At 43.4% G+C, this 26,215-nt stretch overlaps 2 protein-coding genes across 2 annotated transcripts in view; one reads left to right on the forward strand and one right to left on the reverse strand.

Annotated features, from left to right (window-relative positions):
• The window catches only part of ankdd1b (ankyrin repeat and death domain containing 1B), a gene marked incomplete at both ends in the record, with an annotated part of 19,589 nt that extends 6,492 nt beyond the window's left edge, over window positions 1–13,097 (forward strand). The window contains 9 exons of the mRNA XM_080737909.1: window positions 1,150–1,248; window positions 1,686–1,784; window positions 3,018–3,116; window positions 3,346–3,444; window positions 6,464–6,562; window positions 7,094–7,189; window positions 8,921–9,185; window positions 10,550–10,681; window positions 13,042–13,097. Of these exons, the coding sequence (XP_080594035.1) occupies window positions 1,150–1,248; window positions 1,686–1,784; window positions 3,018–3,116; window positions 3,346–3,444; window positions 6,464–6,562; window positions 7,094–7,189; window positions 8,921–9,185; window positions 10,550–10,681; window positions 13,042–13,097 (1,044 nt within the window). The remainder of the gene's footprint in view (window positions 1–1,149; window positions 1,249–1,685; window positions 1,785–3,017; window positions 3,117–3,345; window positions 3,445–6,463; window positions 6,563–7,093; window positions 7,190–8,920; window positions 9,186–10,549; window positions 10,682–13,041) is intronic.
• Window positions 13,098–15,173: 2,076 nt separating this feature from the next.
• The window catches only part of poc5 (POC5 centriolar protein homolog (Chlamydomonas)), a gene marked incomplete at both ends in the record, with an annotated part of 33,838 nt that continues 22,796 nt past the window's right edge, over window positions 15,174–26,215 (reverse strand). Inside the window, 2 exons of the mRNA XM_080737910.1 lie at window positions 15,174–15,392; window positions 16,659–16,904. Of these exons, the coding sequence (XP_080594036.1) occupies window positions 15,174–15,392; window positions 16,659–16,904 (465 nt within the window). The remainder of the gene's footprint in view (window positions 15,393–16,658; window positions 16,905–26,215) is intronic.

The raw sequence follows: 26,215 nt of genomic DNA on the forward strand, positions 1-26,215 counted from the left end.
TGTCAGCAATATGAGGCGCTTGCCGTCGATAGGGCTGGTGGAACCCGTCAATGAAAAACTGAGCTTGCTCAATGTTTATGCTTCGTTGGTAAATCCTCCATTGTGGAATGGACCTCTGTCTAGTCTGCTACAGTGCAGAACTTCCAGAAGCAAGGCTAAATAAGTCAGAGACATTTTCCCGTGGCATATTTTAACTAAATACCATATCTCAATCTCAACTCTCAATTCCTATACTAATGGACTCCAAAGCAAAGCTAGTAATAGTGCTTTTGTGAGAGAAATCATCGCATCGCACAGCACCGAGAGGAAATATCTCTGGTTGCCATATTCTGTGAGTGAAACAAGCGACCTGGTCTACAAAAACAAGCCCAAAAGTTTCACCACTTGAGCTCCATTACATTCAGCTATTTTCTAAAAGAATGTTGAAAGCAAGGCCAAATAAGCAACTACACTTCAGAAACAAGCCCAAACAAAAGCAACCTGCAACTAGAGACTTTCCTGGAAAACAAGACCAAAGTCGCTTATAATGAGCAGACCTGGCAACGCTGTCAAGCCAGCGTCTGCCAGCCGTCTGAATGCAATGTTCGTCGCCCAACTTTTAAGTTTGCCAACTAATGCCAGCAGACTACAACAGACTGGCAGTTTACCAACTAGTAGTCTACAACAGACTGGCAGTTTACCAACTAGTAGTCTACAACAGACTGGCAGTTTGGAGCCGTTGGAAGTAGGCTGTTTGGTGTGAAGTCACCTTTACTGACCCTTGTCCATGTTGGAGGATTGACCCAGAAGGGAAAATGCTGAAAATTTTAGATGTAACAGACTATCAGTGCGTCAGCCATGGCCAACTATAAGGACTCAACCCCTCAGTACCAGAGGTTTGTTGTAGGGGATATTATATTATTGTTGGACGGTTTGGACAGCTTTGGACGTCCAGAGACGAGACAGAAGGACTGGCAAATATAAGTGTTGTACTGTGCCTGTTGTACGGACTCTCTGTTGCCATATACATGATAATCTGATGTACCGCGAAGACATGTGCCATATGTACCGTACTGCACCGTAATATTTGTGTCCATGTGACACAAATATTACATGTGACGTGTGTGTGTGTGTGTGTGTGTGTGTGTGTGTGTGTGTGTGTGTGCACAGCTTGGGGACACGCCCCTTCACCTGGCTGCCAGGAACGGTCACGTAGGCGCGGTCGACTTCCTGCTGCTGAAATATGACAACCGTGATGATGTCAACGCGGTAAGCCAATCAGAACACTCCCACAGTGATGATGTCAACACGGTAAGCCAATTGATTGATTGAAGACTTTATTAACAGTTTGCATAGGAAAAGGTACAATGTTTCATGACAGTACAGTTCACTGGTACAAGGTGTCGTGGGATTCTGATCAATCAATAATTGGCAATGAGGAGACAAGACAATGTTCTATGTGGTGGTGGTTAGGTTGTACTAAAGGACAAGCTGAACCATAACAAGATAAGATTTACCAAAACAATAGCTTTTCAGGCCTAGTGAAGACATCTCTAGACTCTTATCATAACGTATCATAAAGAACTAGATATTAATATAATCAAGGTCAACCTGTATGTGGCTAACAGGAGGAGGGTGAGACAGCTGTGTACCAGGCTGCAGACAGACAGACAGACAGCTAAATGAACCTGTCTTACCTCCTATAGGAAGGTGAGACAGCTGTGTACCAGGCAGCAGACAGCGGACATGAAGAATGCGTCCTGTCCCTTCTGGAGGCGGGATGTGACCCCAACGTCGTAACCATGGTAACCAACATCCTAACATCGTTACCGTGGTAACCACACTGACCCCAGCATCACCACCATGGTCGGTCCTACCAGACCAAACAGCAGTGTGATGTTCCTGGCCTGGGAGTGCCAGGGAATACAACAAAAACAAGGGGGAGACGCAGTTTAACCAAGAAAATATAGTTTATTTAAATAATCAAAAGTAGTCAAACAAACCAAAAATAAAGATGTGAGGTGTGGAAGTCAGTCAAGTCAGTAGTGTGTAGAGCATGGATGAGTGGATGGTGTAGTGTGTGTGAGTGTAACATGTGTGGAACAGAAAGAAAAGGGCGGAGTGGAGATGACAACAGAACAGGACTGGGGAGGGGAAGGACTGGGGAAGCAGGCTTTTATAGGGCGTTAATTGGCACCCGGGCCCAGGTGCACACCATCTGATTAATGGCTGTCAATTAGTTACTGCTCCCCAATCCTATTAGGAGAAAGGAGAACAGAAATTGCTGGTGGGCGCGGTTTACTGGTCCCACTAAAAAATATCCTGTTCATTTTCCTCATAGACTTTCACGAAAATATTTATAACAATTATGTGAAGCCTAGAACCAAGCCATCCAGGATTGCAGTGAATCATGACCATATAACCTTTGTTTCTATGAAAAGAACATTTTGAAAATCGCTAAACAAAGGGTAGTTATTAAACGTAGTATATCAAATAATTGAATATTAAAATATGTTTTCACATAGGATCAAAGGTTTCGTGTTCATGATTCACAGCAATCCTGGATGGCTTGGTTCTAGGCTTTAACATAATTGTTATAAATATTTTTGTAAAAGTCTACGGGGAAAATGAATGAGATTTTTTAGTGGGACCAGTAAACCACTTCTGCTGCGATGCTCTATGTGTTTGTATACACACAGACTCGCCTGATTGGCTGAACCACAGTTACTAGGGGCTTTACCCAGGCTTTTCTTTCTTGAAAAGCCTGGATCCCAAGGCTAACAGCAGCCAGACGTCTCGCGAGACTAATGTAAGTTGAAAGTTCACTGCTTCACGACGATAATTGCGGCGCCCGGTGGGAACAGACACTGTTTACTAACTAGTGGCATCCAGAGCCAAGGATGATAGACCGTATTGACACACCTACAAATCTAACACAGCCATTACTCATTTGATTAACTTTGATTTGCTTACACACTCAGGCTAAATGCAGAGCTCTCCTCTCCAGTGTAAATGCATTGCTCCCCTCTCCCCTGCAGTCTAAGTGCGTTGCGCTCCACCCGGTGGCAGAGAGAGGAAACACAGCGTTGGTCAAACTGCTCATCTCCCACCAGGCCAACATGGACTTTCAGAACCAGGTGACAAACATTACAATACCTCTCCACCAGGGGGAGTAATACCTCTCCAAAAAGATCCATAAAAACATTAAAATACCTCCAAAAAGATCCATCTAAAGAACAAAAGCAGAGAGAAAAACTGATAATGTTGTAATGCTGTATGTGTACACTGCCATAAACATAATGCATACATGTTTATGACAACGTACACATAATAAACACATCATAAACATAATAATTATGTTTCCAGCGTCTCCAGACTCCTCTCCATCTGGCGGTGAAGAACTTCCACCTTCCTGTCATGAACACCCTGCTGGAGGCTGGGTGTAACTACAACCTGACTGATGATGTAACTACACCTACTATACTATACACTATATCAGTGCTACTCAACCCGCGGCCCGCGGGCCGCATGCGGCCCTTTCCGCATGTCTGTGTGGCCCGTCATGATCATGCCAAAAAAAATATGATTTTTCGAAGCCTGTCAAAGTTAACGCGAAACGCAAAACGCGGTGATGTTTGACCCTCGGTGCACTCCGTAGTTAGGGATAAGAGTCAGGAAGCGAATGCAGTAGCAGTGCAGAGATGCAGGCGGCTACACTAGAGCTACAGTACAACGAGACAGTCAAACAGACAAATATACGGAGATTTTGCAGCAGACAACCACAGTCGGACTCACTGGAGCGGAGACGCATGACGGTCGTGCGATATGAACGGCCCTACGGCCGCGAATCCCGCGATCGTCATGTTTCAGGCTAATGAAGACCTAGCCCTTGTCTCCGCTGCTTGTCTCTCCCTCCGCGACTCCGCCAGTCAGCTCCGACTATAACTCTATGGCACCGACAGTGCAAGCATTCCAACAGATCGCGCTGCAGCCAAGGAACTATGCTTATTAACACAAATCTCCTCCAACGAGCTGTTGTGTTTTACAAAGCTCAAAGCATCAAACTGTTTTACAAGTACAGTGCATCTGAGGGGGAGTTGAACTGTACTTGAGTTATTTTTCCATACAATAACTCTCTTCACCAAAAATAGCCGATCTACAAGCTCACAATGCATCTTGTGGTGAGCTTGTAGATCGGCTATTTTTGGTGAATGTCCCCCAAGAATAGGGATGCTGGGGTTTGAGTGATTGAATAATAAGTATAAACGTTTATTTATTTTAAATCTGTCCTATTAATGAAAAGGAGTGTTAGTGGCATGAGAAAACATACCTTTACATTGCCAAAGTTCACTAGCCTTGCATACCCAGACACAGGGGAGGTTACAAAAAGGTTGAACCAGAACTGTTCATTTTCACTTCACATTTTGTGAATAAAGCCTAATTTGATAAAAAATTAAAATGTCATCAATTTCATCATTCCATCCATGACAATCTTTTGGTTCAATGAGGTTTGGCCTGGCTTATGGAAATGTGGCTGTTTTCTGTGCGTTTCCTTAATTATTAGACTGTGTACTGTACAAAATCAATGTAAACGTCCAAAATAGGACCGTCATTTTTAGCTTGCGGCCCTTTGGACTTTTGGTATTTTGCTGAGTGGCCCCTGAGCCATCTCAAGTTGAGTAGCCCTGCACTATATACTACCCCTTTTTAGAAGCTTCCGTGAGACTTGGCATCTCGCGGTACTTCCGCATCCCATCCACTTGCATTGGAGATGAGGGAGGGAGGGATTTCAACTGAGTTCAGAGTTCAGCGTTTTAACAACAATGGCACGCTCCCGGAGATGTAATAGCTTGTATGTGTATGTGTTGCTAACCGTGTCGGCGACGGATGTGTAGCTCCAGTTTTAAGCCCTGTTTGGGTTGGACAGCTCGAACAAAAATGGAATATAGGCCTATTGCTTCTTTGGAATAAACAACTGCTGGAACATCCTGGAAGTTTCTAAAACGATACTTTTAAAAGGTAGGAATGTCGTTTTCCCCTGAAATTCGCCTTTAATAACTACACCTACTGTCTGGCCTACTGGCTCTACTCAGCACACCTACTGTAGATGTTTGCACTCTCCTACTACCTCAGCACACCTTTCAGAACCAAAAGGCTCTACTAGGGCTAAACACACCTTTTTAGAACCAAAAGGCTCTACTAGTACTAAACACACCTTTTAGAACCAAAAGGCTCTAGGGGGATAAACACACCTTTTAGAACCAAAAGGCTCTAGGGTGCTAAACACACCTTTTAGAACAAAAAGGCTCTACTAGGGCTAAACACACCTTTTAGAACAAAAAGGCTCTAGGGCTAAAGCAGTTTCAGAGTCAAAAGGTGCTGAATGGTTTTTACTCTTGTATTGAAGTTCAGGTTATTTACAATTGATTACAAGTTTCAAAAACACAAGCCACTACCAAGGGATGCAGATGTTGCCAAAATAACAAAACCAAAACAATGTTCAAAATACGTAAGTGGCAACCACCTCTTTCTAGTGTGTTTAACAAAGTTCTACGTACCTACTGGTGCCTGTGTATAGAGGCCTCAGTCTTTCCCTGTCCAAAGGCAGAGCATAATACACAGAATTTACATAGAAATAAAGGTTTACTCTGGGTTCAATTATCTACAAAAACAAGATAAAGAGACAGGGCTACAAACAGGGGAAGTGGTTGGGAGAGACTGAAGCCATGTTTCCATAAACTTATTCGAATTAGGGAAGCGAATTATCAGAAATGCGTATTAAGTCCTCCGTTTCCATTTGCGGGTGTCATTCGAATTAACAACGGTCGCATGGGTTGTTCGGGCTGATTTTTTCAGACCGAACCGAGACGTGGGCACTGCACGACTGCTGTGATTCGATCGCTGCACAGTGCTCATCCTGCAAGTTTCAGCGTCCTCTGGTTGGTGGCCGATCAGCAAGCTCACAGCACGGCGCGGAGACGCGGATGCGAGCTGCTGTGAGCTTGTAGATCGGCCACATTTGGCACGCAACACCGTGTGATGAGGAAGGGTTAGCCACGGATGGCTTGACTCCGGGAGGTGAAAACGGGAGGAATTTACACACGGTCTGTGTCACTCTGTGTGTAACAAACAACCGGTTTGTTTTGTGGGCTGTAAATGCTATACAATGGACGTTAAACGGCAGGGGAAAGTGTTAAGTTGGCGGACGATATGGACCCAGAACGTCATAATGTATTCGCATTTATTGTCTGACCCGTTTCCATTCACAAATGTGCATTTAGTTTATTCGATAAAGCCTCAAAATCCACAATAATTTTTTTTGCGGATTTTCGCATTTTGAAGTGTTTCCATAAAAAGTAAAAAAAAAAAAAAAAATGTGCGAATAGGCCGTAAATGCGCATTAAGAGGCTTTATGGAAACGCCACTTGAGACTGTGCTTGTGTGCATGTGTGTGTGTGTGTGTGCGTGCGTGCGCATCTCTCAGAGGGGTCAGACAGTGATACACGTGGCAGCAGAACAGGCCAGGGTGGAAGTGGTTCAGATGCTTCTCAGAGCTGGAGTGGACCTGACCCTACAGGACAGAGTGAGTACTGCACCCACACACACACACCCTACAGGACAGAGTGAGTACTGCACCCACACACAAACTACATTCACAAACTCAGATCTATTACCTCTCTTCACGCTAGATGTTCACGGGAGGAAGTGGTATGTCAGGTAGTGTCGGCTGTTCCACTGGTGAATATACTGCCTTCTGTATGCAAGCTACTTAGACCACAGGAAATGCAAATGTAGGCTATCCACTGCACCTACTACTACATTGACAATGGTTGTTAAAATGGGGCAGTTTAATTGGGGGAAAAAAGGGCTAAAAATTACATAATTAGTAAAGTAGTAATTGCATGCTAAATATCCTATGCTTGATTGAAAATTGTGATGCATGATCTGTTACTTCATCTAGCAACTGAAAAGATTTGAGACCTTGTTATGTATTTTATAAATGTGTGTGTGTGTGTGTGTGTGTGTGTGTGTGTGTGTGTGTGTGTGTGTGTGTGTGTGTGTGTGTGCGTGCGTGCGTGCGTGCGTGTGTGTGTGTGCGTGCGTGTGTGAGCAGCAGCAGAAGACCGCTCTGGGCGTGGCCGCGAGGGCTGATGAGGTCATCATCGTGGACATGATCATCAAAGCAGAACGATACTACGCCTGGAGTCAGGTGACCTGTCCACTTATGATGACATCATAGACCCTATCCCTATGATCATCGTAGGCCGTTAATTTAACGGGGAAAACAGGGGCCCAGTCTGTAGCGCTGTCGTCTCACAGCTAGAAGGGGTTCCATTCTGTGCCTTTCTGTGTGGAGTTTGCATGTTCTCCCCGTGTCTCCTAGGGTAGGTACCCTCATAAAAACATGCAGTAATCCTGGTCTCTATACTGCCTCCCCCTGGCCAGCCGGGGTGCCTGATGGAGGGGAAAGGAACTGGTTGGAATAACGTGATCCTTCCACGCGCTACGTCCAAACCGGGGAACCTCCCCCCTGTCAGGTGATAAGAAGCAGCGTGCTCACTCCCCATACACTGAAGAAAGCATGAGCTCAGTTCGGAGCTCATGCAGAGGGAGAGCAGAACCCAGGATTACAGTTTAGGCAATTGCAAGTATACGTAACTCGAGGCAATCTGTTCTTTGATGGGTGTGGGACAGGTTCTTTGATGGGCGTGGGAGAGGTTCTTTGATGGGCGTGGGAGAGGTTCTTTGATGGGCGTGGGAGAGGTTCTTTGATGGGCGTGGGAGAGGTTCTTTGATGGGCGTGGGAGAGGTTCTTTGATGGGCGTGGGACAAGTTCTTTGATGGGTGTGGGACAGGTTCTTTGATGGGCGTGGGACAAGTTCTTTGATGGGACAAGTTCTTTGATGGGCGTGGGACAAGTTCTTTGATGGGACAGGTTCTTTGATGGGCGTGGGACAAGTTCTTTGATGGGACAAGTTCTTTGATGGGAGTGGGACAAGTTCTTTGATGGGCGTGGGACAAGTTCTTTGATGGGACAGGTTCTTTGATGGGCGTGGGACAAGTTCTTTGATGGGCGTGGGACAAGTATACCAGCTCAGTGGCCTTGTGGTTAGAGTGTCCGCCCTGAGACTGGGAGGTCGGGGGTTCAATTCCCCGGCCGGGTCATACCAAAGACTATAAAAATGGGACCCAATGCCTCCCTGCTTGGCACTCAGCATCAAGGGTTGGATTGGGGGGGTTGATCACCACCACCAATGGGGATTCTGTCTGTCTGTCTGTCTGTCTGTCTGTCTGTCTGTCTGTCTGTCTGTCTGACCAGCTCAGTGGCCTTGTGGTTAGAGTGTCCGCCCTGAGACTGGGAGGTCGGGGGTTCAATTCCCCGGCCGGGTCATACCAAAGACTATAAAAATGGGACCCAATGCCTCCCTGCTTGGCACTCAGCATCAAGGGTTGGATTGGGGGGGTTGATCACCACCAATGGGGGTCCAGGGACTGCAGATGGAAATTAGCCCACAGCGGGCTAAATCTGGCTCATTTACATTGAAGTGAAAACTGACATGTCCATTAATGAGCAAGGTCCCTGTCAAATAAACAGATCTTAACTTAACTTAAGTTCTTTGATGGGCGTGGGACAGGTTCTTTGATGCGCGTGGGACAAGTTCTTTGATGGGCGTGCACCTCTCCCACGCCCATCAAAGAACTTGTCCCACGCCCATCAAAGAACTTGTCCCACGCCCATCAAAGAACTTGTCCCACGCCCATCAAAGAACTGGTCCCACACCCATTTGCAGATATCATGTGCAGCTGCACAGATTCAGGCGCCATCTTTGGCAATTGGCACTGGGTGAAAAAAAAATGAGTTACAAAAATAATGGGTGGAAAATATACTGTAAGCAGACTTGGACACACAGAATGTCACATGATGTGTCTGTCCTTCCAGGCCAACGCAGGGCATAAGGACCGCCTCCACTGTGACACAGAGTCTGAGGACCGCCCCCACGGTGACATCACAGAGCCTAAGGCCTGCCCCCAGGGCGACGCCCCGCTGAGCTTCAAGCTGGACCACCGGTCAGAGAGCGCCCCTCTGCGCGCCATGCTATGGAGGCTGGCGCATCATCTCCTCAGGCCTGATGACTGGAGGAGGCTGGCAGAGCACTGGAGCTTCACCCACAGCCAGGTGGCCGCCATCCAGGAGCAGTGGACAGGTAATAATAATAATAATAATTATAATAAAACTTTATTTGTATAGCACCTTTCATGACATGAAATGCAGCTCAAAGTGCTTTACAGAGCAGAAATGAAGCACACATGCTTAACAGAAAAGAAAAGTAAAAACATAAAACAGTGTGTGGGTTAGGGTTAGTTAGGGCACAGGGATTTAAAAGTTGAGCTAAAAGCAAGAGGGAAGAAATAGGTCTTGAGCTGTGCTTTAAAGCTATCCACAGAGGCTGCTTGTCTTAGGTGTACTGGGAGTTTATTCCAAGCTGTCGGAGTGTCGGTCCATAGAAGCAGAAAGCTGCTTCACCTTATTTTTTATATGTCATTGTAGGCACATGGAGCAGGTCTGCACTAGAAGACCTGAGGGGCGGTTTGGAATGTATCTAGGCAGGCAGTCACAAAGGTACGAAGGTCTTGGAGAGCAGTGGACAGTTAGGACTCTCTAGGGTAGCTGGATAGGTAGGGCAGCTATAGACCGGGATAGCCTCGGTATCCCAGGCTTTCATTTTTATTCACGTTCGGCTCAAAAAGAAAAGCCTAGGCTAAGACTTTTCAGGCATAGGAAGCACTGTAGGAGTCAAACTTCCATTTCCCCATTTCAGGCCCTCACAGAGCTGTGTTGGGAGCATGCTAACAGGATGTAGCAGCATGCTAACAGGATGTTGTGTGTCCAGGCCCATACAGCTACAGGGAGCATGCTAACAGGATGTAGCATCATGCTAACAGGATGTTGTGTCTTCAGTGCCTCACAGCTACAGGGAGCATGCCAACAGGATGTTGTATCTTCAGGCCCATACAGCTACAGGGAGCATGCTAACAGGATGTAGCATCATGCTAAAAGGATGTTGTGTGTTAGGCCCATACAGCTACAGGGAGCATGCTAACAGGATGTAGCAGCATGCTAACAGGATGTTGTATATTCAGGCCCATACAGCTACAGGGAGCATGCTGACAGGATGTAGCATCATGCTAAAAGGATGTTGTGTGTTAGGCCCATACAGCTACAGGGAGCATGCTAACAGGATGTAGCAGCATGCTAACAGGATATTGTGTGTTAGGCCCATACAGCTACAGGGAGCATGCTAACAGGATGTAGCAGCATGCTAACAGGATGTTGTATATTCAGGCCCATACAGCTACAGGGAGCATGCTAACAGGATGTAGCAGCATGCTAACAGGATGTTGTATATTCAGGCCCATACAGCTACAGGGAGCATGCTAACAGGATGTAGCAGCATGCTAACAGGATGTTGTATATTCAGGCCCATACAGCTACAGGGAGCATGCTAACAGGATGTACAGCATGCTAACAGTATGTAGCAGCATGCTAACAGGATGTGTGTGTGTTCAGGCCCATGCAGCTACAAGGAGCATGCTAACAGGATGCTGCTGATCTGGATGCACGGTGTAGAGGTGAGCCAGCAGTCTGCTGCTAAGGAGCTGTACCAAGGCCTCATCGCTACGGGCAACCGCAAGGCTGCAGGTAAACAAACATTTGCTCCATCTCTGTTGGCTGGAAACCATGCCTTTCAGACGTGAGTCGGTTAACGCGCCCCAGCAATTTATTTTCAATGAGAGGCGGGCAATTATTTGGGGCGTGGAGAGGTTTAGGAGCGGAGCGAGGCAGACGGGCCCTGAAATTCTCGCGTCGCTCGCCGGCGGCAAGAGCTGGATTTGTGTTCATCTTTGTAATAATCGGCCTGCGTTTTCTTGCGGAGCGATTGTGTTTGTCTCCACCCCGCCGCAATCCCCGCTGATCCAAGCGAGGAAGACGCCCGTCAACTGCAACATGTCTGAAACGCACTTTACTTTTAAGGAAATGGAAAAAAAGAACCTGTGTTCTCAAGGGATCCAATGTAGTTATTATTTAGTCAGATCTTGTTAATATTTTACATTCTTAAAGTATTTAACCTGCAGACACATGATCACTTTCACGAAACAAACATCACATGTCATATTCATTATGAAAACAAACATGGAGGTTTGGTCCTGACAGCCACTATGTCAGAAAAATCATCCTCATTGAGTAGAGATTAGAGAAGTCCTGACGTCACTATTTTCTCTATGGAGAATAAACATTGGGTCGTCTTACAATCGTCTCATATAAGCATCGTGGTCCAAAATTAAACAGAACCCTCACTTAAACTCCCAGTACAACGATCCACTCGTCCTAGTATAGACTCTTCTCCCTCTTGGCCCCCAAACTGTAGAATAAACTCCCTGTTGCACTCTGAACTGCAGACCAGAGTCCTGCAACGGGCCGGGGTGAAAACGAAATGCTATTAAAGACAAAATCAGAGAGGACTGTTTCCGTCAAAATGACGTCACCTCGCACCGCGCACACAGTGAGTAGCATTTTGCATTTGCACCAACCTTAAACCAAGGTTCAAGGTTGTGGTTGAGGTATGGAAAAGTGTACGAGTCTGCTGCTGACTCTGATCGCTGCCTCCCTGTAAGAGAGGAGCTCCAGAAAGTGGGAGTGTTTGTGGATTATGAGGAGGGTCTGGTCTCCTTTTATGATGTGGAAGCCAGAGTTCACCTCTATTCTTTCACTGACTGCACCTTCACTGATAAACTCTTTGCATTCTTCTGTCCATGTATGAACCTTAATGGTAGAAACTCTGCTCCTTTGTTCATCTCTCCTGTCAATCTGTTTGCCTCTTATCAAGTTGACAAAAAAAGAAAGGAAGAAGAAAAAAATCAGCAAAAGCACTCCAGAATAATAAACTGAATGTTTTGTTTATTAAACAAACTAAAAATCACACCCAATGTGAAGTGAGTGGTGGTCGTTCTTGCATAACATCTTCAGACTAGGATATAGGTCTAGGATGTACAGGCTACAGACACACACACACATTGCTATGGCAAAACATGAGGAGAAATGGCTACAGACACACACACAGCCACTCTATGGAGCGGTTTACCACCGCTCAAAAACGAGAAGCAGTGCTCTTCCGAGCGCAGGTCTCCGGCGCCAGGTCAGGAAAGTTATTGTGGCCTCCTGGTGGCGCTATAACAGGCCAATGTGAAAAGGGCGTGCACCCCTTCCGCCGAAAACCAGGTCAAAACAACGGGAAAGATGCACTGCGATATTCATAGGCATTATATGGCACGATGTAGTCGGTCTTGCATATTTCTGGTGAAAATCTAACTAATTTGGCGGCAGTTTATTTTTGGAACAGTTCCTATTTGACGCAATATAAAAAAAAAAGTCTATTGTAATAATTCAGATTTCAGAGTTTTAGAATGGGCGGGAAAGTGTGAAAATGAGGTCAGACTTTGGAGGCAACATGCGGCTTCATAGGGGTGTAACGTTACATTTAATAGTGATACGATATGCATCACGTTACATGGTTGACAATACGATACATGGACGATATTGGTTCTTTCATGGTGATACGATACGATTCGATTCAATGATTTAAAATCGATAACTATTTAGCAAAGAAATTAAATCTGTGAAACGTGTCAATAGTGCAGGTTTTTAAGGGAAAATCTATTATGGATTGGATATAAATAAGTAAACACTGTGTTTCTCTAGCAAATACATGGACATTATATTTCAACACAAGAACAAAACCACACCTTGACATGAACACAGAGATTACACACATTTATCAATAGACCAAGACCCTCTTTTTCATTTTCCTTCACAAATATAATCCATACACTCGATTATTTACATTGCAAAAATGATTCGATACCGATTATTTGCATTGTGAGACGATACAATACCAAACATATCGATATAGTAAGTAGATCATAACTGGCCACCAGTCATGTACAGTATAGACAGTAGCTGAAAGCTTTTACGCCACTTGCTTTTGTTCTGTTTTCTTACAGATAAGATTCGCATGGAGGCAGAGAGAGGAGCCAAGACCAGCTGTAGCCTGTCATGATGCACACACACACACACACACACACACACACCTGTAACATTTACATCGCTGCCATCTGCTGTCAAAATAAAGTATTGTACAGATGATGTTTAATAGAAATAGTTTATTACAGTGTCATGTTTTGACTTTCAATAATTTAAAAATAAAATGCAATTTAATAAACACTTCAATCCTAAGAAAAAGTCTTTGTCATAAACATGACCAAAACAATACTCTATCAAATGTTTTGTACAAAACAGTGCAAATAAAATCTCATTCCAAAGTGAGCGAAAACGATAAAAAAAACATTTAAACCGTCTATACTTAGTAGCCCTGACCTGAGTTGTTCTGTGTACTTGGTCTGGTCATTTCAGATCACCTATTATGTAGCCTCGGGAACCCAGGCTTTTATTTTGGCGATCGGAAAAAAACCTATTATGTGATCTACACATGCTTGCAGATTGACTGGTTTTGGCTAACAGGGAAGCTAGAGTTCAGTCCTCAAAACTCCTCAGAAGAGGAACTCACACCTCTTCTGATGACCCAATAACTAGATACAGGGTTGAGGGTTCCCACACATTTTTACCAATTAATTTCCAAAACCTTTCCAAAACTTTTCTAGAATATTTAACCCGATTTCCAGGACTATATAACAATCATTCAGCTCAATAACGAGTCGCTTACTCCTATGCGCAATGCCCAAAGACAGTGGTTCTCAAACTTTTCAGGCCGTGACTCCTGAAATAATCATATTTAACTGGGGACCCTGACGAGCACTAAGAGTTGAGGAATTTTGTTTAACACGGTTTCATGATGAAAATAGCCGATCTACATGCTCACAACTAGAGATGTTACCGATCAATCGGCAATGGATCGGATCGGGCCGATCAAAGCGTGATCGGCGATAATCGGTGGTTTAGATCAAAAGGTAAATTCACCGATCCGATCCGATCGGTGCATCTGATCAACCAGCCGTTCAGTATGCCCACTTGAGGCCATTTTGGGGTATTGATTTCCACAGTGCTGAAGGAATAATTAGTTACTGCTATGATAATAAATACATAGTAATGCTGGTAAATAACTATAAGGCAAATATATAAATGAATTCATGAGTGAATTAATTAATTAAAGTTAAAACATTAACATTTAGAAAATATAAATAATATATAAATAATAACTTGATCGGATCGGTGATTGATCGGTATCGGGTGATCAAACTTTTTTGATCGGTGCTCGGTGATCGGTTCCAAAAAACCTGATCGGACCATCCCTAGTCACAACGCCTCGCGTTGTGAGCATGTAGATCTGCTATTTTCACAATTTCTGCCTCTGTTTCATTTGTCATTTCAGAGGTATTAACAAAATCAATAACCAAAGACAAGGCACAGCTAATTTTTCCAGGACCTTCCAGGACCCTTGATCAATTCCAAAACTTTTCCAGTACTGGAAAAATATTTTTCAAATTTCAAAATATTTCCTGGAATTTCATGACCGTGGGAACCCTGTAGATATCTGAAATGCTTGCATTGTTTTGGAAAGCCCAGCGCTTAACTCATACAGTGCCTATCCCGAACTAGTTCGGCTTTTAAAAAAAAAAAATATTTTTGTAAAAAATACCATCCACTCCAATGCAATCCAGGATCTTTAGAGCTCATTTTCTCTGTTCCATGCATATCCATGAGGTGTGCAAGGTTTAATCATGGCTAAATCGCCGAAAACAGGGCTTCTAAAATGCTTGGTAGCCAATAGCTAACTTCAAGCTAACTTCATCCTGTTCCTGTACATGCACAAAGGAAAGTGTTCAGGCACATCATGGCTGCGCACGGCTTGTGCATATACCAGCGTATCTCTATGGTGAATTCTATGGCCATTGGGCGCGCTCTAGTGGTGAAAGCTGGCACTGAAAGCGTTAACTTTCTAAACCAAAGAAGGTAAATGATATGACAAAGGACACAAACGTTCAGGAACAGTGTTTTGTGCTCGTTCACTGGGGTGCATCTCATGGCCCACCGGCTGCCACCCATGGGTGTCAGGGTGCTCTATGTCTGGTGTTCACACTTTCCTTCTTATTTACATTCCTGGTTCTAAAACAGGAGGTCAGTCCACGATCTTAATGCTGTGTTTGTTACATGAATGGGAGGAGGAGGAGGGTCTGGTGGGGAGGGGTTTCCCTCGGGGACCCACACTGTGGTGTGAGGGACCCCCGTTGTGGTGTGAGGGACCCCCGCTGTGGTGTGAGGGACCCCCGCTGTGGGAGGGACCCCCGCTGTGTGATGGACGAGGGAACATGGCGGCTGTCGCCTGGCCCACCGTGAGCTGAGGAAACAACAGGAAAATACCATGAGAAAAAAACGAATTAATGTCCTGTTAAAACTGGTACCATGAGAACTAACGTCCAGCTGGTTTTATGGCCTACCAGGACCTCTGGTACTGCTAGTTTTATCTCCAACCCAGATTTGGCACAAAAATAGGTCAAATGCGTTCTCCATTCAATGTTATACAAGTTAAATATCTATAATAGTACTGTGTTCTATCTGTCTGTCATTCAATGTTATACGAGTTAAATATCTATCATAGTACTGTGTTCTATCTGTCTGTCATTCAATGTTATATGAGTTAAATTTCTATCATAGTACTGTTCTATCTGTCTGTCATTCAATGTTATGAGTTAAATATCTATCATAGTACTGTGCTCTATCTGTCTGTCATTCAATGCTATACAAGTTAAATATCTATCATAGTACTGTGTTCTATCTGTCTGTCATTCAATGTTATATGAGTTAAATATCTATCATAGTACTGTGTTCTATCTGTCTGTCATTCAATGTTATATGAGTTAAATAGCTATCATAGTACTGTGTTCTATCTGTCTGTCATTCAATGTTATATGAGTTTAAACAAAAAAGACCTCAATGGAAACAAGCCCAAAAGATTTCTTGAGGTGTTTATCCTTTTAGTTGACCTTGTACCAGTGAACTGTACTGTCATGAAACTGTACCTTTTCCTATGCAAACTCTTCTTTTTTTTTACTCTATAATTTTTATCCCACGATTTTTGCAACCCATTTTCACCCAGTGCCAATTGCCTATGTAATCCTGGGCTCTGCTCTCCCTCTGCTGCACCTGGGGAGACAACGGACTGACCTCATGCTTCCTTCTATGCATGAGGAGTCCAAGTTGTTTCTTTTCACCTGACAGGGGGGATTTCCCCAGGATGGACGTAGCGCGTGGAAGGAACACGTTATTCCGACCAGTTCCTTTCCCCTCCATCAAGCGCCCCGGCTGGCCAGGGGGAGGCATTATTGAGACCAGGATTACTGCATGTTTTTGTGAGGGTATCAACCCTAGGAGACACGGGGAGAACATGCAAACTCCACACAGAAAGGCCCCATCGCCGACCCCACCTAGGGTGTGGGCACTGATGATGCGGAGGGAGAAACACACCCCCAGCACCCACAGCGTCCCCCGGCGGGAATCGAACCCAGGATCGCTGTGAGGCGAAGCGCTAACCACTGCGCCACCGTGCCCCCTTATTCAAACTCTTCAATCAATCAATCAAGTCTTCAATCAATCAATCTGATACCTGTGTAACAGGGTGATGGCGTTCCACCATGATGGAGCTCATGGGTGGAGCCACGCCCATCACGTGCAGGTGTGAGCGGGTGGTCCGGGCCAGGTCGTTACAGGTGGTCTTCTTGGCCAGGTCGTGGTGGGGGGTCTTGTTGAGGTCGTGGCGAGGAGTTTTGGCCAGGGCGGGGCGCGCTGTGATGCGAGCGGTCACCGTCTTGGAGGGTTTCTGTTGAGCGGCCGTCAGCACGCGTCCACTCTGCTGGAACCACAGGTTGAACCACATTTAACTCATTAATGCAGAGTTGCAACGACGGCATGCGTCAAAACAGGAGGTACCAACCAAGGACATGATGTTGGTCTTACAGATCTGTTTACATGCTGTGGTAATGATCACAATATAGAGCTTTAAGCACAAACCACCAGGTGTGTATCCAGTGTGTGATTGGACGGTGTAAGCCAGGGGTGTCCAATCTTTTTTCAAAGGGGGCCACATTAGAAAATAATATTAAAACACCCAAGGACCGACTATATCTCCTGACATAATGTACTTCATGTCGGACCATAACATAGTCATATGCAGATGCATTGCGTTTAAACGATTTTATTTAAATATCATCTTCAATATTTAATATCAATGGTCTTTTGTCAGGTGTGTGCTCTGAACAGAACACTAATAACTCACATCAAGGTAAAAAAAATACAGAATAGACAACAGGGAACAAGGAATCCTGACAAAGTATACTCTGTAAATATTCTTGTTTGACCGTGTATAAAACTTGTCATCGGGCCGCATGTTGGACACCCCTGGTGTAAGCAGACATCAGCTAAACTCTCACATACTGTAGTTTGGACGGTGGCCAAAATGTCATATTTCTTCTTTTGGCAATCAACGTTCAATGTATTTTATGAGCTCTTAAAAGCTGCTGCCATGTTTTATACTCTCACATTAAAGTGATTAAAGTTAGGCAGCTTTTTACAAGCCTACAGACAGCTCCCTGCATTCACTTTATGGAATTAGACATAATTATACATAGGCTACTATGTATGGTTGTCAGTACACTCTGTATGAATTATACATATTAAACATAGGCTACTATGTACGTATGGTTGTCAGTACACTCTGTATGAATTATACATATTATACATAGGCTACTATGTACGTATGGTTGTCAGTACACTCTGTATGAATTATACATATTAAACATAGGCTACTATGTACGTATGGTTGTCAGTACACTCCGTATGAATTATACATATTAAACATAGGCTACTATGTACGTATGGTTGTCAGTACACTCCGTATGAATTATACATATTAAACATAGGCTACTATGTACGTATGGTTGTCAGTACACTCTGTATGAATTATACATATTAAACATAGGCTACTATGTATGGTTGTCAGTACACTCTGTATGAATTATACATATTATACATAGGCTACTATGTACGTATGGTTGTCAGTACACTCTGTATGAATTATACATATTAAACATAGGCTACTATGTACGTATGGTTGTCAGTACACTCTGTATGAATTATACATATTAAACATAGGCTACTATGTACGTATGGTTGTCAGTACACTCTGTATGAATTATACATATTAAACATAGGCTACTATGTACGTATGGTTGTCAGTACACTCTGTATGAATTATACATATTAAACATAGGCTACTATGTACGTATGGTTGTCAGTACACTCTGTATGAATTATACATATTATACATAGGCTACTATGTACGTATGGTTGTCAGTACACTCTGTATGAATTATACATATTATACATAGGCTACTATGTACGTATGGTTGTCAGTACACTCTGTATGAATTATACATATTAAACATAGGCTACTATGTACGTATGGTTGTCAGTACACTCTGTATGAATTATACATATTAAACATAGGCTACTATGTACGTATGGTTGTCAGTACACTCTGTATGAATTATACATATTAAACATAGGCTACTATGTATGGTTGTCAGTACACTCTGTATGAATTATACATAGGCTACTATGTACGTATGGTTGTCAGTACACTCTGTATGAATTATACATATTAAACATAGGCTACTATGTACGTATGGTTGTCAGTACACTCTGTATGAATTATACATATTAAACATAGGCTACTATGTACGTATGGTTGTCAGTACACTCTGTATGAATTATACATATTAAACATCTGTGATTGGCTGCCTTGTTCTCAATTCTTCCCCCTAAGCTCTGCTTATAAGGGAAGGTATTGGAATGGCAAACTCACTCATGGGCTCAGGAGGAAAACATGGCACACAGCTGGGAACACTCAGGTGATTACTTCAACACTTTATAACTTGTACTGAATTAAGAACTTGTATTGAATTAGAACCATCCAGTGAGTTAAAACATCAGCAAGTGGACCATTCAGATCCAGCAATCTGAGCAATCAGTCAGGGCGGGTGGGGCTCTTAGCCATGGTAGGCAACCCACCTAGGAGAAGGTCACTCTGAGGTAAAAACCAGGACTGTGAGAATTTGCGACCCCACAGCCCTTAAACTAGCATTGAAAAGCCAACCATGAAGAACAAAGTCATTTCAAATCCTATACTTCCAGCGGCGGGAGTCCGCAGGAGCACCGCGGCGGATGGTGGTGCTGGTCCCCCTTCCGGAGGGCATCATGACGACAGGACCTCAAACCCACGGGAACGAGGGAGGGTTCTGTCTGACCACAGCATCCCGTCCAATGCACTCATGCGCTGTCGGAGGCCATTTGTAATGGGGACCTTCAACGCATGCACAGTGAGAGAAGAAGCTAGACTGGTGGAATTGGCACATTGTGCTGAAGAACAGGGGGTAGAGATCCTGGGAGTCCAGGAACACAGAAGAGTCCACACTAACACTAACGACCAGATAGTTTACTGCCAAGTGGAGAAACGCACGTTCATCACTGCATCTGCGTGGCGAAACAAGGCCCAGGCTGCAACAGGAGGCGTAGGACTAATGCTAGGCTCTCTAGCGCGCAGGGCCCTCCGACGGGTTCACAAGCACACCGAAAGGATCCTCATGGCTGAGTTCGCAGGTAACCCAGTGACAACAGTCATAGTGGTGTACTCGCCCACTAACACGGCAACACCTGAGGATGTTGAGAAGTTCTATGAGGACCTCACAACAGCAGTCCGAGGTGTCCCAGCGCACAACTTCCTGGCAATCCTTGGCGACTTCAACGCCAGGATCGGACAGGAGGATGCACCATTCCCATACCATGAGTCTACCAACCGCAACGGCGCATACCTCACAGCCCTTCTCATGGAACACCAGCTCCTGGCAGCGAACACCATGTTCAGGAAGAGAACAGGGAAGAGATGGACCTTCCGAGACCGAGCCACAAGGCCTGGGGAGCTACCCAGGCTATATCAGTTGGACTATATCCTAGTGAGGCAAAAGTGGAGGAATTCCATCCTGAATGCTGAGCCATACAGCACGTTCAGCTCTGTAGGCTCTGATCACCGTGTGGTCTCCATGAGGGTGCGACTGAGCCTCAGGGTCCCCAAGCCAAGCCCCAAGATTCGGCATGACTGGAAGGCACTCACGACCAATCCGGGCCTCCAAACCAGGTACACGGAGGAAGTCAGGAAGCGCTTTCGGCAGCTGGATAGGGGAGGAGAGCCCAGCCGTGAATATGGGAGATTCATCACAGCGAATGAGGAGGCGACCAGACTGTGCGTGCCAGTGCTGAACAGAGTAAGAGCACCACCACGGTCCAGACACCCGAAGGTTGTAGCAGCACGAGGCAGGATGGAGGAAGCACGACTCAACTTTGAGCGTGAACCAACAGAGGAGGGTCGCGAGACACTGAACGAAGCCAAACAGTCTCTCTTCAGCACCTACGACACCATCAAAGGGGAGGAAGTGATGGAAAGTGTGCGAAGAGTGCAGGCAGCGCAAGGTGAAAGGCAATACGGGGAGGCCTGGAAGGTAATAAATGAGATGACAGGGCGGAAGAGGGCCAAGGAGGGCCAGGTGGAAGGACACAGCCCAGAGGAGAGGGTGGCAACATGGTTCGACCACTTCCAGAGGCTCCTGGGAACATCAGTGGAAGAGGGAGAGGAGGAAAATATACCGACAGTCCTCCAGGGCCTGAATATCGACGACGGACCCTTCACAACCAGCGAGCTCGCCAGGGCAAAATCCACCCTGAGAGAGGGAAAAAGTGCTGGGCCTGATGGCATACCCCCAGAGGTCTTGAAGAACTGCGACCTAGACAACCTCATCCTAGACTTTTGCAACAATGCTCTACAGCACAACAAGCAACCTGAAATATGGTCTCTGTCTAACATCATCCCGGTGCCTAAAGCTGGAGACCTCTCAAAGCCAGACAACTACAGAGGCATCAGCCTGACATGTATCACTGCTAAGGTCTTCAACCGAATGATACTGAACAGGATACGGCATGCCATCGACCCTCACCTGAGAGAGAACCAAAATGGTTTTCGAGAGGAGAGAACAACCGTAGCACAGATCCTGGCATTAAGGAGATTAATAGAGCAGGTGAAAAAGGACAACCTAGCAGCTGTACTGTGCTTCATTGACTTCAAAAAAGCTTTTGATTCTATCCACAGAAGCAAGATGGTGAAGATCCTTGAGGCCTACAATGTCCCTCCCAACATTCTCCGGGCTATCGAGACCATGTACGCAAAAACAAGGGCCAAAGTGGTGACCCCGGATGGCAGCAGTGAGGTGTTTGACATCCGAGCTGGTGTAATGCAAGGAGACACCCTAGCCCCCTACCTCTTCATCATAGTTCTAGATTACGCGCTCAGGAAAGCCATAGGGGGACGAGAACAAGAGCTTGGCTTCACGCTAACACCAAGGAGGTCAAGGCGGCATCCCGCAGTAGTTCTGACAGACCTGGACTATGCGGACGACATCAGCCTGCTCTCCGACAGCATGGAACAAGCACAAGAACTCCTGAACAGGGTGGAGATAGAGTGTGCCAAAGTTGGTCTCAGGCTAAATGCTAAGAAAACTGAGGTTATCACCTATAACCTACCTGATCACTCACCTCTGACAACAACAGAAGGAGCTGTGTTGAAGGAAGTCAAGGACTTCAAGTACCTGGGCGCATGGGTCGACTCAACTGAGAAAGACCTTAAAGTAAGGAAGGCACTCGCGTGGAGGGCCCTGAACGGCATGAACAGTGTATGGAACTCTAACCTCCCCCGCCAAATCAAACTTAGCTTCTTCTTTGCAACGGTGGAGTCTGTTCTCCTCTATGGCAGTGAATGCTGGACCCTGAAGCCAACCCTGCAGAAGTCTCTAGACGGGTGCTACACTAGAATGTTGCGTGCAGTACTCAACATCAACAGGAGTGCACATGTTACCAACAGGAGCCTGTATGAGGGAATACCAAAGGTAAGCGAGAAAATTGCCACCAGAAGAATGAGACTAGCAGGACACTGCCAAAGACACCAGGAGCTTCCAGCCAGCAAATTGGTACTGTGGGAGCCAACACATGGGCACCGGTCGCAAGGACGTCCCACAAAAACATACGTGGACGTACTCAAGGAAGACGTAGGGACACAGAACACCAATGAGCTGGCCAGATGTATGGAGAACCGAGATGACTGGAAACAACGATGGAGGGCTCGTCTGAGGACGACCTAGATAGATAGGCTACTATGTACGTATGGTTGTCAGTACACTCTGTATGAATTATACATATTATACATAGGCTACTATGTACGTATGGTTGTCAGTACACTCTGTATGAATTATACATATTAAACATAGGCTAGTATGTACGTATGGTTGTCAGTACACTCTGTATGAATTATACATATTAAACATAGGCTACTATGTACGTATGGTTGTCAGTACACTCTGTATGAATTATACATATTAAACATAGGCTACTATGTACGTATGGTTGTCAGTACACTCTGTATGAATTATACATATTATACATAGGCTACTATGTACGTATGGTTGTCAGTACACTCTGTATGAATTATACATATTAAACATAGGCTACTATGTACGTATGGTTGTCAGTACACTCTGTATGAATTATACATATTAAACATAGGCTACTATGTACGTATGGTTGTCAGTACACTCTGTATGAATTATACATATTAAACATAGGCTACCATGTACGTATGGTTGTCAGTACACTCTGTATGAATTATACATATTAAACATAGGCTACCATGTACGTATGGTTGTCAGTACACTCTGTATGAATTATACATATTAAACATAGGCTACTATGTACGTATGGTTGTCAGTACACTCTGTATGAATTATACATATTATACATAGGCTACTATGTACGTATGGTTGTCAGTACACTCTGTATGAATTATACATATTAAACATAGGCTACTATGTACGTATGGTTGTCAGTACACTCTGTATGAATTATACATATTAAACATAGGCTACTATGTACGTATGGTTGTCAGTACACTCTGTATGAATTATACATATTAAACATAGGCTACTATGTACGTATGGTTGTCAGTACACTCTGTATGAATTATACATATTAAACATAGGCTACTATGTACGTATGGTTGTCAGTACACTCTGTATGAATTATACATATTATACATAGGCTACTATGTACGTATGGTTGTCAGTACACTCTGTATGAATTATACATATTAAACATAGGCTACTATGTACGTATGGTTGTCAGTACACTCTGTATGAATTATACATATTAAACATAGGCTACTATGTACGTATGGTTGTCAGTACACTCTGTATGAATTATACATATTAAACATAGGCTACCATGTACGTATGGTTGTCAGTACACTCTGTATGAATTATACATATTAAACATAGGCTACCATGTACGTATGGTTGTCAGTACACTCTGTATGAATTATACATATTAAACATAGGCTACTATGTACGTATGGTTGTCAGTACACTCTGTATGAATTATACATATTAAACATAGGCTACTATGTACGTATGGTTGTCAGTACACTCTGTATGAATTATACATATTAAACATAGGCTACTATGTACGTATGGTTGTCAGTACACTCTGTATGAATTATACATATTAAACATAGGCTACTATGTATGGTTGTCAGTACACTCTGTATGAATTATACATATTATACATAGGCTACTATGTACGTATGGTTGTCAGTACACTCTGTATGAATTATACATATTAAACATAGGCTACTATGTACGTATGGTTGTCAGTACACTCTGTATGAATTATACATATTAAACATAGGCTACTATGTACGTATGGTTGTCAGTACACTCTGTATGAATTATACATATTATACATAGGCTACTATGTACGTATGGTTGTCAGTACACTCTGTATGAATTATACATATTATACATAGGCTACTATGTACGTATGGTTGTCAGTACACTCTGTATGAATTATACATATTAAACATAGGCTACTATGTACGTATGGTTGTCAGTACACTCTGTATGAATTATACATATTAAACATAGGCTACTATGTACGTATGGTTGTCAGTACACTCTGTATGAATTATACATATTAAACATAGGCTACTATGTACGTATGGTTGTCAGTACACTCTGTATGAATTATACATATTATACATAGGCTACTATGTACGTATGGTTGTCAGTACACTCTGTATGAATTATACATATTAAACATAGGCTACTATGTACGTATGGTTGTCAGTACACTCTGTATGAATTATACATATTAAACATAGGCTACTATGTACGTATGGTTGTCAGTACACTCTGTATGAATTATACATATTAAACATAGGCTACCATGTACGTATGGTTGTCAGTACACTCTGTATGAATTATACATATTAAACATAGGCTACTATGTACGTATGGTTGTCAGTACACTCTGTATGAATTATACATATTAAACATAGGCTACTATGTACGTATGGTTGTCAGTACACTCTGTATGAATTATACATATTATACATAGGCTACTATGTACGTATGGTTGTCAGTACACTCTGTATGAATTATACATATTAAACATAGGCTACTATGTACGTATGGTTGTCAGTACACTCTGTATGAATTATACATATTAAACATAGGCTACTATGTACGTATGGTTGTCAGTACACTCTGTATGAATTATACATATTAAACATAGGCTACTATGTACGTATGGTTGTCAGTACACTCTGTATGAATTATACATATTAAACATAGGCTACTATGTACGTATGGTTGTCAGTACACTCTGTATGAATTATACATATTAAACATAGGCTACTATGTACGTATGGTTGTCAGTACACTCTGTATGAATTATACATATTAAACATAGGCTACTATGTACGTATGGTTGTCAGTACACTCTGTATGAATTATACATATTAAACATAGGCTACTATGTACGTATGGTTGTCAGTACACTCTGTATGAATTATACATATTAAACATAGGCTACCATGTACGTATGGTTGTCAGTACACTCTGTATGAATTATACATATTAAACATAGGCTACTATGTACGTATGGTTGTCAGTACACTCTGTATGAATTATACATATTAAACATAGGCTACTATGTACGTATGGTTGTCAGTACACTCTGTATGAATTATACATATTATACATAGGCTACTATGTACGTATGGTTGTCAGTACACTCTGTATGAATTATACATATTAAACATAGGCTACTATGTACGTATGGTTGTCAGTACACTCTGTATGAATTATACATATTAAACATAGGCTACTATGTACGTATGGTTGTCAGTACACTCTGTATGAATTATACATATTAAACATAGGCTACTATGTACGTATGGTTGTCAGTACACTCTGTATGAATTATACATATTAAACATAGGCTACTATGTACGTATGGTTGTCAGTACACTCTGTATGAATTATACATATTATACATAGGCTACTATGTACGTATGGTTGTCAGTACACTCTGTATGAATTATACATATTATACATAGGCTACTATGTACGTATGGTTGTCAGTACACTCTGTATGAATTATACATATTAAACATAGGCTACTATGTACGTATGGTTGTCAGTACACTCTGTATGAATTATACATATTAAACATAGGCTACTATGTACGTATGGTTGTCAGTACACTCTGTATGAATTATACATATTAAACATAGGCTACTATGTACGTATGGTTGTCAGTACACTCTGTATGAATTATACATATTAAACATAGGCTACTATGTACGTATGGTTGTCAGTACACTCTGTATGAATTATACATATTAAACATAGGCTACTATGTACGTATGGTTGTCAGTACACTCTGTATGAATTATACATATTAAACATAGGCTACTATGTACGTATGGTTGTCAGTACACTCTGTATGAATTATACATATTAAACATAGGCTACTATTTACGTATGGTTGTCAGTACACTCTGTATGAATTATACATATTAAACATAGGCTACTATGTATGTATGGTTGTCAGTACACTCTGTATGAATTATACATATTAAACATAGGTTACTATGTACGTATGGTTGTCAGTACACTCTGTATGAATTATACATATTAAACATAGGTTACTATGTACGTATGGTTGTCA

The sequence above is a fragment of the Nannobrachium achirus genome (assembly GCF_963921795.1).
Source record: "Nannobrachium achirus genome assembly, chromosome: 12".
In the NCBI taxonomy this organism is placed as follows: Eukaryota; Metazoa; Chordata; class Actinopteri; order Myctophiformes; family Myctophidae; genus Nannobrachium; species Nannobrachium achirus.